General features: G+C 42.3%; 1 protein-coding gene across 1 annotated transcript in view; it reads left to right on the top strand.

Annotated features, from left to right (window-relative positions):
* The window catches only part of alk (ALK receptor tyrosine kinase), a 361055-nt gene extending 351466 nt beyond the window's left edge, over nt 1-9589 (top strand). The window contains exons 26-29 of the mRNA XM_062440190.1: nt 4635-4736; nt 5020-5154; nt 6807-6897; nt 8447-9589. Of these exons, the coding sequence (XP_062296174.1) occupies nt 4635-4736; nt 5020-5154; nt 6807-6897; nt 8447-9589 (1471 nt within the window). The remainder of the gene's footprint in view (nt 1-4634; nt 4737-5019; nt 5155-6806; nt 6898-8446) is intronic.
* The last annotated feature ends 2414 nt before the right edge of the window (nt 9590-12003 follow it).

The following is a 12003-nucleotide window of genomic DNA, read 5'->3' as shown; positions in this document are numbered from 1 at the left end:
ATAAACAAGAGCACACTGTGTACAGTCCACTGTGTGTGTGTGTGTGTGTGTGTGTGTGTGTGTGTGTGTGTGTGTGTGTGTGTGTGTGTGTGTGTGTGTGTGTGTGTGTGTGTGTGTGTGTGTGTGTGTGTGTGTGTGTGTGTGTGTGTGTGTGTGTGTAAAACATGCATTATACATTCTGCACCTTGTGAGTGTGTTAAAAGCATGCATCCAGCCCAGACAGAATGAATCAGATGTAATGTATATCAGGGTAAAGTGCTGTCTCTCCATATATACTTTTTATCCCCGTGTGTTCAGCTTTAATCACTCATCATGGGAACTTTTATTCCGGTAAATGTTAAAGCTCAGCTGAGAAAAGTGTTTTTATTCTCCATCACGCTGTCTTACAGATGCCTTCTTTTAATCTACATCAGCTCATCTATAGCCCCGGCGGCGTCTCATTATTCTTTTCTCGAATTTCTTTTAATATAGCCACCACCACCACCAATTTTCACGTGACATCATTTTAAATGAATGCACAATCCAGCGGGGAAATCTTCCCGAGCCTTTCATCTGCTCAAGAAATTAGAACGGGTGGAAATATGTCACAGCGTTCAGCTATATCAACGCAGCACTTTCGAATCATCCGATGGAAAAAGTTACACGAGAGCAAAGTCACTCTCGGAGCATCCGGTGAAGGCTGTTGTACAATAACCCCCCCACCCCCCCGGGGAGCCGCATGAGGAGTGCTTGATTTAATTGCTGATGTCAGGGTTTTTTTCCAGGTGCCTCGCTGTGATTTTTGTTTTTTATCCCTCCGCCTGGAGCTGTGGTGTTTTCGGACTGGGATTATTTTGCTATCGCCAGGGCGGGTGGTTGTTTTGCACACAATGCCGCTCTGCTGCTGGTGTGTTATTTTTGCTGTCTCATGATGTGGCCCTCCTGCTCAGTGACAAGGGATGTGCAAGTCCTTTTTAAGGCCATCGCAGGGGGACGGGTGTCACAGCGAGGGACCAGGACAAGGCTTAATGTCAGCTTTCTATATTCAGGGGGGGAAGAGAGAGCTACGGGTGTACTGTGTGAACATGGTATTCCGTGGATTTCCTCTTTTATGCTCACATACTCTGACACGCATGCAACTTTATGCGGCGGTAAATAAAAAGCTGGGTTACATTGTTTATCATCCGGAGGAGAAAAGCTGTAGTGTTTTGCCTTAAATTACCAAATTCCCAACAAATTCTTGGAGCTACTCTTTGTACAGGTCACACACACACACACACACACACACACACACACACACACACACACACACACACACACACACACACACACACACACACACACACACACAGAGTAAATCCAGAACAAAGACGTTCAACACAGCGGACATAGACACAGGTTTTTATGCTCCCCTCTGTGTCCTCAGGTATGTGTTGTCCTATTTCGCTTTCTATTCGCCGCAGTCAGCCGGCGCCTTAGTCTCTTACTGTTAGTTGTTGCCTCTAGTTCTTCTTCTGTTCCCCCCCCCCCCCCGGCTTCTCTTCTCACACAAGGATAGGCGAACAAAAACACACACACACACACGCATATAAAACACCTCCATTTGCTCCATAGATTTCCTGAGACTGTATTTAAGCCTCTCCCTAATCTGCAGCTCAGCTTTCAGACTGTGTTGGTGGTGTTAGCAGTGGTAATAAATATGTCCATAAACCCCCATGCTAAAAAAAAAAAAAAGGAGGTTGATCTACTGATAGGGGGATTATCAGTTTTATGCTCTATATTTTACCATCTCTCAATCTCAACATATTCCATTATTTTCTAATAGATAACAGATTGAGTGGCGGCTCCCAAAAGAAGTTTCATCTGCCTGGGTTGTCTTTTTGAAAGATTTATTTTACTTTCAGAGGTCAGAGAAAGGCAGCAGCTGTTATTATATTACAACAAAAAGACAAACAGCTTGAGACAATGTTGCAGCTTGGGGTTTTTGTAAACTCCTCATCATTAAAATCAGCCTTTTTGTTTTTCAGAACACAGTTGTTTGCATGTTTTGATGAAGGCCAGTCCGCTTCTCTTACTACTTAGTTTTGTTGGGACTGACAGGAAAATGATAGGGATGAGTAGTAAAGGGGGGGGGGGGTGCGACAATAGAAAAATAAAGTGGCAGGTTCCAATCCTCTAATTGAAGGCTTAAAACTGAGGGTGGTAACTGATTCCCATCACTGAATTGATTGTGTTATTCTAAGTGATGTATTAAGGCGTGGGGGCGGAGGGGGGCGGGGGATCTGCACTGCTTCTCAGCTCATCCGTCAAACAGCACACTCATCTAAGTGATTGTTTTTTTCTCTGCTTCATTGATAATGTGTGATTTCCCTCAAGGCTAACTTTTATGCCAATAGTTTTTTTTTAAGTGTATATTATCTGAAAGCATATAATTTCAGTTTATCTCTACTCTATTCTACAGTAAAGAAAACAAAGCTGTAGCTCCGAGTTAAATCCAATGATGAGTGTTTGTTAAGGACACTATGGAAAAGTCTGGTGTCTCTTTTTCCTTCAGCTTTCAAACCTCAATTTGGAGTTAAAGAAATTCCAGCTAAATTAAGTTTTTAAAAAAAGAAATGTCAGCTACAATAGAGTCAGTATCACACCAAAAAGCTGGCTTACAGATGGCTAAATAATGATCGACTTGTGTCTCCTGCTTCAGTTGAAAAACAGAGATTTGTCTATAGATTGTGCATATTTATCACATCTGTTTTAGTCTGTTAGCACTATTAGGTTTGTTTTATTCCCACATTACTTTTAACATCTAGACCGGATCAAACAACTATTTAACAAACTTAACTGACTTAAATACTCTTATATGTAAGAAAGGTCTCTTAAGTTGGCTCAGAGTAGATCCTACATGACTGCAGTATAGACAGAGCTAATATGATGGGTTAGCTTAGGCTACTATTTGATAGGATGTTACACCACTGTTTCTTTCTCTTTTTTAACATTTATCAGGGGTACAGACCAACAATAAAAATAAATCTGACATTGATTTTGTTAGTAATCACTTTCTAAGCATCATCTGCACATCAGTGTCGTACTAAGTTATCCTTGTAGTGTTATTTCTCTGTTCCTCATCTACCAACAGCAGAATTCTGTTTCCATTTAATCCTTATCCATATCTATATGTTTTATATATTGTTGTCAATTTCACATGTTAAATATTCCCAGAGATATAAAGTCTTTTAAAAACATGTTTATATGAATGAATAAGTTACTTTAACTTTTTGGCTATAAGTAGGAATAGGTTACTTGTAAAACTTTCTTCTCTTTGGTTGGTTCTTTAAAGCGTTTTAAGTGTAAATGTGATAAAAACAGGCCCTGACGTTTTGCAGTACTTTGGACGTTTTAGCCCCTGGTGAGCAACAGCAGCTTGGAATCCTCCTTAAACTAAAGCAGAGATGTGATAGGTTTTGGCTTTGGTTGCTGTATCTGAGTAGCTCAGGCTGCCAACACTGCAATCTTTTCTGTTTAATGTCCCCTGTTTTATTATGCTGCAACTGTCTGTTTTATTCTTTGCCGCCCTGTTTTTGATGTGTTGGCCATTCTTTTCTTTTCCTCTATTTATATTTGTTTAGCTTTTATTTGTCCAGGGAATGCCAACTTGGGGCACAATGCTCTTTTCTCACCCTGCTTCACATTCACACCTGGGAGCTGCCCACTGTAATTACAGTCCTCTCCCATGAAGCCATGTGCAGCTGAGCAATCCTTGCTTCACTTATCTGCTTTTTTGAAGGCGAAGAAAAAGAGTGTGTTACTGCTACACAGGGATTTCAACTGGCAACCGTCCAGTTCCAGACCTGTATCTACAGGCTATTACTGTCCTATTTATCATGAAGCACTTGCCATGTGTACAAACAACTGCTCGGGCAATAAAGTGTCATTTTTATGACAAATTCACTGGTGGGCAAACTGATTCATCTCCTCTGCAACGGTAAACAAAGCCAAATGGTGCGTTTCCCCTGCCGCGCACAGCTGACATCACTTAACTCCCATCCTGATACGTGTCCGTTTCTCCGTGTGGACGCACATGATGGACGTGGAGCCGAGCGACACCCACCCGGTTCGCGTCTGTCTCCGAGCGCCTCGAGCATAGGGGGGCGAGATGAACCAGGCGGGCGGTGACCTCTATCAGCGCCAACCATCAGATAGAGCACACATCAGATAATTTCTTTACCGACGCGGTGCATTAAAAATGTCTCAGACAGGGCACGGCCCGGCGAAAAGAAAATCTCCCTCTTCTCCTCTCAGCGAGATAAGGAGTTCTTAGAGGGTCTCTCGCACCAAAATGTTAGGAAGCTGAAAATGCGATTGGATCAGAGTGCTGATACAGCCTCTGACAAACACTGAATTAATTGCTGGATGTGAGAAGTTTTCTTCATTTCTTTTCCTTTTTTTTCCCCACACCCTGTGCTTTTGAGAGCAGCGGTGTTGCCATGACAAGAAGTGCTGCAAACTCTGAATGCTGCTTTTTAATTTTCCAGTTGTTCCACCTTTATCTATTGTTTGTAGGCAAACAAAACCGATGATACTCTTTGTTATTAGCTACACGGTTAGTCATCAAGTATAATTCAAAATGTGTGTGTGATTGCTTGTGTGTGTGTGTGCAGGGCAAGCTATTACAGGAAGGGTGGGCGTGCCATGCTGCCAGTGAAGTGGATGCCACCTGAAGCCTTCATGGAGGGCATCTTCACATCCAAAACAGACACATGGTGAGAATCCTTCACACTTACTTGCTGTTATTCCACCTCTTACATTTCACTTAACTATCCCAAACTGCACCTTCTATCCCCTTTTTTTTCTCCATCCCTCCTCTTTGATCTTAAGCCATGCATTTTCTTTAATTCCATATCTTTTTCTCTATCTCAATCTCATCCTCTGCTCTGCTTCTTTACAGCTTTACAGCTCTGATGATGCTTATAATTTATGACATGATTTTCCTCTCTCACTCTAACCGTCTCCCCTTCCTCTCATCTCATCATCTGCCTCTCTAAGGTCATTCGGGGTCCTGCTGTGGGAGATCTTCTCACTGGGCTACATGCCGTATCCAAGTCGCAGTAACCAGGAAGTGCTGGAGTTTGTAACCAACGGTGGAAGGATGGACCCACCCAAGAATTGCCCTGGGCCTGTGTAAGTACAAATTCAGACACACACACATACACACATTATGCAGAATACTTTCACACGCTGCACATGACCACAAGAAAAATGAATAGAACATCCCATGAGGTCCAATTAAGCTTCTCTGCTACATAAACAAGAAGGAAGGATGCTCAGCTGTATATGTTGCATACATTATGTTACACACACACACATAGGCGGCATCAGAGGAAAAATATATATATACAAAGACATGAAAGGCTCTGGTGATTTGCTGATATTGACACATAAACGAGTTGTGACCTAGAAGGGCTTCAAAAAAAATGTAACGGGAGATTGCTCTCTGTGCTTTTAATATGGAAACCGCACCAACAGTTTCTTTCATGTCTGCCTCCCAATTTAGAGTAAGTCATGGACAGCTGATAGGGAGCTTAAAAAACATTTTCTAATCAGAATGAACTTTTTTTTTTACTCACTCTTTCAGATGCCGCCTGTCATGTCCGTTCTGTAATAAAAAAAAAATAGGGCTTGTAATCTCCCAGTCGACACGTTCTGGCTCGACCAAAATTCTGATTGGTCGATTTTTTGCCGTGTTAATTTCATCAGGTGGAAAGCACTAATTGCTAATGGGGGTGTTTTCAGAGCACCCCTGTTTCACTGTCTTCAGAACACCCCCCTTGTTTTCACTTTTTTTTGGATTAGCCCAACCCACTGGAGACAGATTGAAGAAAGTACTAGAAGGCCTTGGTCTGTTGGTTTGCTGAATATTTATTTAATTGTGAGCGTTTAATTTACAGTCAAGACAAGACATCAGCAGTGTGGCAGCATTTTACAAAAATAGATCACGAACGCCCGCAAATGAGACGTATTCTCCCGGAATCTGGAGTGAGCGAGCAAGAGCGCGCACCAGAGAGTGTCTGCGTGTGTGTTTGTGTGACTATAAATGCAGCGCGTGTGAGAGCAAAAGCGTCCTTATAACTCTGTGTTGCCGCTTATTACACCGATCGCACAATTTCAGGACTTCAGTCGACCAAGATTTTCTTTGGTTGATTACAGCCCTAAAAAAAAACCACATACAGGCAGAAGCACACACACGTTTTCTCCCTCTCCCACTCTCTCTCTCTCTCTCACCCACACAGCAGAGCCACAATTTGACCTCTGCAATTCCACTGCTTCATCCTTCGTACCTGTCAGGCGGCAGCTTTGCAGATCCCTCTCAGATCATTCTGCAATCCGCCTTGCATCCTCCTTACAATGTGAATTTTTATCTTTGGAAATAAATAAATAAACATTGCCCCGCAGTGTTTTATTAATCTGAAGTTGCCAAACAAACTAACAACGGGACGCCACACTTGCTGTAAGCGGGAACTACAGCTGGAATCAACGTGGCAATTAAAAACCATATCTCAGGATTTAACTACAACTGTTATCCGCCTCGCCCAGTTAACACAATCACTCGGGCTGATGGGAGGCTACGCTTTAATTCAGCTCCAAGCGATCAAAACAACTATTAGAATGTTTTGCTGAAAGAGATCAATCTGGCATTTGTTCAAGCAGTGGGAGAGATGTTGCTGGTCAGCCTCAGGTTTTCTTTGGGGTTTTTTTTTTTCATTTTCTCTCTATGTGCACGTGTGGGAGAAACCTTTTAAATAAACTCTCTTTACTTTCCTATGAATCTTTAGGTATCGTATAATGACTCAGAGTTGGCAGCACCAGCCTGAGGACAGACCTAACTTCTCAACTATACTGGAGAGGATCGACTACTGCTTGCAGGTAACTGACTGCCATGTAAAATGTATGTATGAAGAAAATATCTTACCTTTCTGACCAATAACACGCTTGGCATTTAAATTGTGATCCAATCAATCTCCAGGCACCAGGATTAAACATCTAGTAAAATGATAGTCGCTTATTATAAACCTTCTATGTTTAGCTTCCAAATAATATAATGTTTTTCATACAAAAAAATGATTGTGTCAGATATTGTCATTGTGTAGGATGTAGAGTTGCAAAGGGGTGGAAAATTTCTGATACATTTCCAGTGAATTTTTGGAAAGTTTCCATGGGAAGTTAAGATGGGGAATTTTGGAAATATTCCAAGTTGGAAACTTGCTATGGGAATATGAGAATTAACTGGAAATATGGGGTAATCTTTTTTTAATATACAAACTAATTTTAAAAAATGTAATTGTTTTGACTGATTTAGTTGTGATTAGAAATTTAGTCAATTCTGTCATTGAACAACAAAAACATGAATGTTGAGAAAAATAAACATTCCCTTTGACCCATTGAAAACGTAAAATGAAAGTGGTGTTATCTAGCTTACAGTTAGCATATCTGATTTACCAGCTAGCTAGCTACTGTGCAAACACATTTTGATTTCAAATTTGTAGTTAAACTTCAATAAAATAGATTTACCCCACTAATATCATCAAAACTTACTTGACTTCATGCAGTCCTTGGGTTCTGTATTTGCATTAAATCTGGTTGTTTTAACCAAGATTATGCTACAAGAGGTTTTTTTCTAACTACATTCCCTAACATGTAAATTTGTAAATCATATATTTCCGTTAATTCCCATGGAAAGTCTCCAACATTTGAAAATTCCCGGAATTTTGCAACCCTTTGCAATATTTATCATGTCATTTATTAAGTAATATTATACTTGTAGCAGCTACAGTACATTTATAATAACTCTGATGCTTCAGAAAATGTTGTGATATTTGACACCCGGCAACCAGTTGACAGCTCTACACTGTAGCTGCTCCAGCTTTCATTAGTTTCATAGACTGACAGGAGAAGCTGCTTCACCCAGCAGCACCCACTTCAGAGCTTTGAGGGTGGCAATGATATGCTGTGTTTAGATGTTTAACTGGTAACTTCTGATGACAGTTTGCTCTCCAACAAATCATTCACTCAAAAACTATTAAGCTACTGAACTAGTTTCTTACTAGCTGTCTGAAAATGACAGGATGCGATTCACTAATGCTGGATTATTTATCTTTTTGAATAATGAAGACAGTTTGCTCTCTCTTTTCAAATTTTCTGAATGTTTTTACTCACGGAAATCATCTTTGACCGAGATACAACAAACAGATGCAGAACTGAGCATATTATACATTTTGTGTTTTGGTTATAGAATTCTAATTTTATCTTCCTGCCTGATACTGTACAGCTTCATTGTTTAAGTGTTAAGATAAGATAACAATTTTGAAGATTGCACTCTGTCAATTGCCTTTTTTCTCTTCTTTTTTTAAAATTAATGGCGTGAATGACACAACATGGTAATACTGTAATCTCTTGATGGTCTACCCCTTTTTAGGATCCAGATGTGGTGACCATGCCCTTGCCGATAGAGTATGGACCCGTCCCGGAGGAGGAGGAGCGTGTACCCATGCGCCCTGACGACCCCTCAGCTCCAACAGTGCTGGTGAACACTCAGGTGCCTGATGGGGAGGTTCCACAGCCGCCTCCATCCTATCCTGCAGAGGAGAGCCGCAGAGGAGGTGGGGAGCACGCTGTTGTGACGAGCGCAGCGTCGGAGGCCAAAGCACAGACGTCAGCTCAGCCCCAGCCGTACATCCACCAGCACCAGCAACCTCACACTCAGACCTCCGTCACCATCACCACCACCAACGCCGTCGCCTCCACGGCCGCCTCTACAGTCACTGCCAAGGGACCCCATGTCACGACCCAGCCAAACCCGGAGGGGGGCCACATCAACCTGGCGTTCACCCAGGGCCACCCGCAGGAGAAGGAGGGTCACAACGGGAAGAGCACCAGTCTGTGGAACCCCACGTATGGTTCGTGGTTCCTGCAGCAGCAGCAGAGGAAGCAGCAGCAGCAGCAGCAGCAACAGCAGCAGCAGCAGCAGCAGAGGCAGGGTGGGGTGGGGGGTGCAGTAGTCAGCAGCAGCAGGGTGCCTGGCGAGGGGCAGGAGCACGTGGGCCGGACGGTGGCTGAGGTGGCGGGAGCACTGGGTTTCCAGCACCAGCACAAGCAGTTCCAGCATCCGCTCCAGCAACAGCACCAACTCCAGCTGCTGCACCATCAACAGCAGCAGCAGCAGCAGGGTCTTTGCAGACCCCTGTTACCCCCTCCACCACCTCCCGCTGGCCAGACGCCACTGCTTTTAGATTCAGCCGCTTTGCCCCCGGTTCCCCTCTACAGACTGAGACGCTTCCCCTGCAGAAGCATCAGCTACGGCTACCAGGAGCAAGGTCTGCCCCTGGAGGCCGCCCACGGCAACCTAAACCCCCCTCCTCCTCCTCAACCTTCTTCCTCCCAACAGGGCGCCTCCATGTCCGCCTCAGCCGCCCACCAGAGAGGGGCCTCTATTCCCACCTCCGTCTCCCTGGGTCGGTCAGGTATATCCGAGGACAGCCGCCCACTGCTAGTCACCATGGGAACAGTGCAAGACCCCAGGCTGCCCAGGATGGAGGGCCACAACGCCACCGTGCTTTAGCCCAAATGCCTGTACCGCTGGTCCTTTTTTTCCAGGCTGTGTCTGAGACTGTGTGTTAGGACGCACAGCACGAAACACTGTGTAAGGACAGAGACTGTTTTACAACCACCCTTACCCACTATTTTGCTTTCTTCCTCCAGTTCAGAAAGAACCCATCTCGCATAAGCAGAGCTGGATGGATGCATCAGGCTTTTCCCATGAGAACCTTGGAGAGGTGTGTTAAAATCCCCAGTGGATGCTGAAGCACATCACAGAACTACTTTAAAAAAAAAAAAAAAAGTATGGAGTAAAGGCTAGTTTTAAGAGTTTAAAAAAATGTATTTTTTCAACACTGGGGGAAGTGACTGAGAAAGAATCAAACAGGGGAGAGTTTACAGCGGGAAGACATGGGGATGACTGTGTTCACTGACAGCTGGGCAAACAGAACAGAGTATTACGTGGATTCAGATCTCTATATTTTGCCAGACTTCAGACTGTGAGTCGCAGACTATGGTGACCAGTAGCCAGGCGCATCAGTTCCACAGCAGAGCCCTCACACCGTTCCTTATCCACATCCTTTTTTGGAAAACGACAGCGTGGTAAATAACTTGTATCAGACTATTTTTCAAAGAATATCACAGAATTGGACGCTGGATTACCAGAGACATTTATACTTTAAAAAAAGAAAGAAAAAAAATACTGGGAAAATGTGTTTGTTGATGTTTGCTTGCCTGCTTGTTTATTTATTCATTTGTTTATTTATTATTTGGAGGTGGCTCGATAAATTATTAATGAACAGGCTTCTTAAAAATCCAAACGTTCATTTTTACATCGACCGGTTTTTCACTTTAGGTTTTTAAGCTGTCAAAATTTATTTTTTAGTAATGATTTTTTTTTTTAAGGAGAAAAGGCGAGTTTGAACAATCCCAAAAGACAATTTAAATAAATGTTTTGTTACCGTGCTGGTACAAGAAATCAGTCATGGCCTTTAAAGGTGGAGCTAATGTATAAATAGAGCGCTGGAGCAGTCGGGAGAGGTGATTTAACAGAAGAATATGACAGTTTGAAGACAAGCTTCCCCTCAGCAACACTGAGGAGTTCAGCTTTTTGTTAGTGCTGAAGATTTGTAATAACACTTTGCCCCCGGTACTATTGAAATCTCTGCTCCATGAACTCTCCTTTTGTTCATGACTCCATTCTGTTGAAAGAGTGCTTTGAGACAGTAAAGCCGAGGCTTTTCTTTACCTACGGCTTTTCCAGTAACCTTTTATTGATTCATTTCTTCTTTAAAAAAAAAAAGTTTCTTTATCTTTTTTTCTTCTTTGTCAGGATATAGAAACATACTGGATATTGCTGAATCAATCTTAACCTTCAAATTGCTATCTGGAAGCACTCTACACTCCTAAATTTACATATTTTATCTTTTCTATTATAGGATGAGTGTTGTGGAATATAAATGAGTCTGAGTGAAAAGTTTCAATACGTACTGCTTTTGCTCCAAATGTAAAGTGAAACCTGGGACCAGTTTGAGTCTCATTCCGGTTCATTTTTTTTCCACTCTCATGGTGTTGACGCTCGTCTGTGTTCCGAGTCTGCTTTTATTTTTTCAGTTTAAAGGACGGTCGCGCAAAGTAAATCTATCAAATAACGCTGTGAGCGTGGCAGTGTTGATATTTTAGGTTAATGACGACAACGTGTCACTTTTTTGATGCTTTGCTTGACTATGTTTGGCAATCCTGTCAGTCCGTCTGCTGTAAAGCGATGATGAGCTGTCATGTGCGTGTCATGACGCTCGGCGGCTGATTAAGACAAATGCATTCCTGTCAGCCGAGTCAATGAGCAAGCTAAATATTGGCTAACGAAAAGTATTTTGCTTTGTCTCCAGCACCTGTGTTAAATACATTCATTCTGTGCTCCCCTCACAGCTCATCCCCATCGTTTGATGTAAAAAGACATACTGAACTGCACCTGTAAATGTTGTAATTATAAAGTATTGTACTATGGCTCTGGTAAAAGCTGTAAATTGCCCTTCAGAAGACATTCGCCAAAATTAATAAATTACTATATAATAAATGTTTTTCTATTTGTCTGTGTACTGCTCTCAAATTTCGGTTTGGAGCCAAATTATTCAGTTTAATTAAACAGTGATTGAATTTTTTAAAACATAAGTGTAGCACCCAACCCATGTAGCTTAGTTAATGGTATAACAAGTGTTGTAGCACTATGGACAGGGCCTTGGGAACGTTTACTTGTGGCTGGCAGTGCTAACCTGTGTAACAAAAATGAAATGACCAGCTTTTACACTTTAAACCAAATTATGAATTACAAATAAATGACGGTGCCTCCAATTAGCAGGACTATACAGTAAGATTTAATGATCTCTAATTAGTAGAGGTCTGGTGTTGATATAACTGTTAAAAGACTAGTTATAAATT

The sequence above is a fragment of the Scomber scombrus genome, chromosome 19 (genome assembly GCF_963691925.1).
Source record: "Scomber scombrus chromosome 19, fScoSco1.1, whole genome shotgun sequence".
Taxonomy (NCBI): Eukaryota; Metazoa; Chordata; class Actinopteri; order Scombriformes; family Scombridae; genus Scomber; species Scomber scombrus.
The sequence above is the reverse complement of the archived record's forward strand: the minus strand, read 5'-3'. Positions and strand labels throughout refer to the sequence as shown.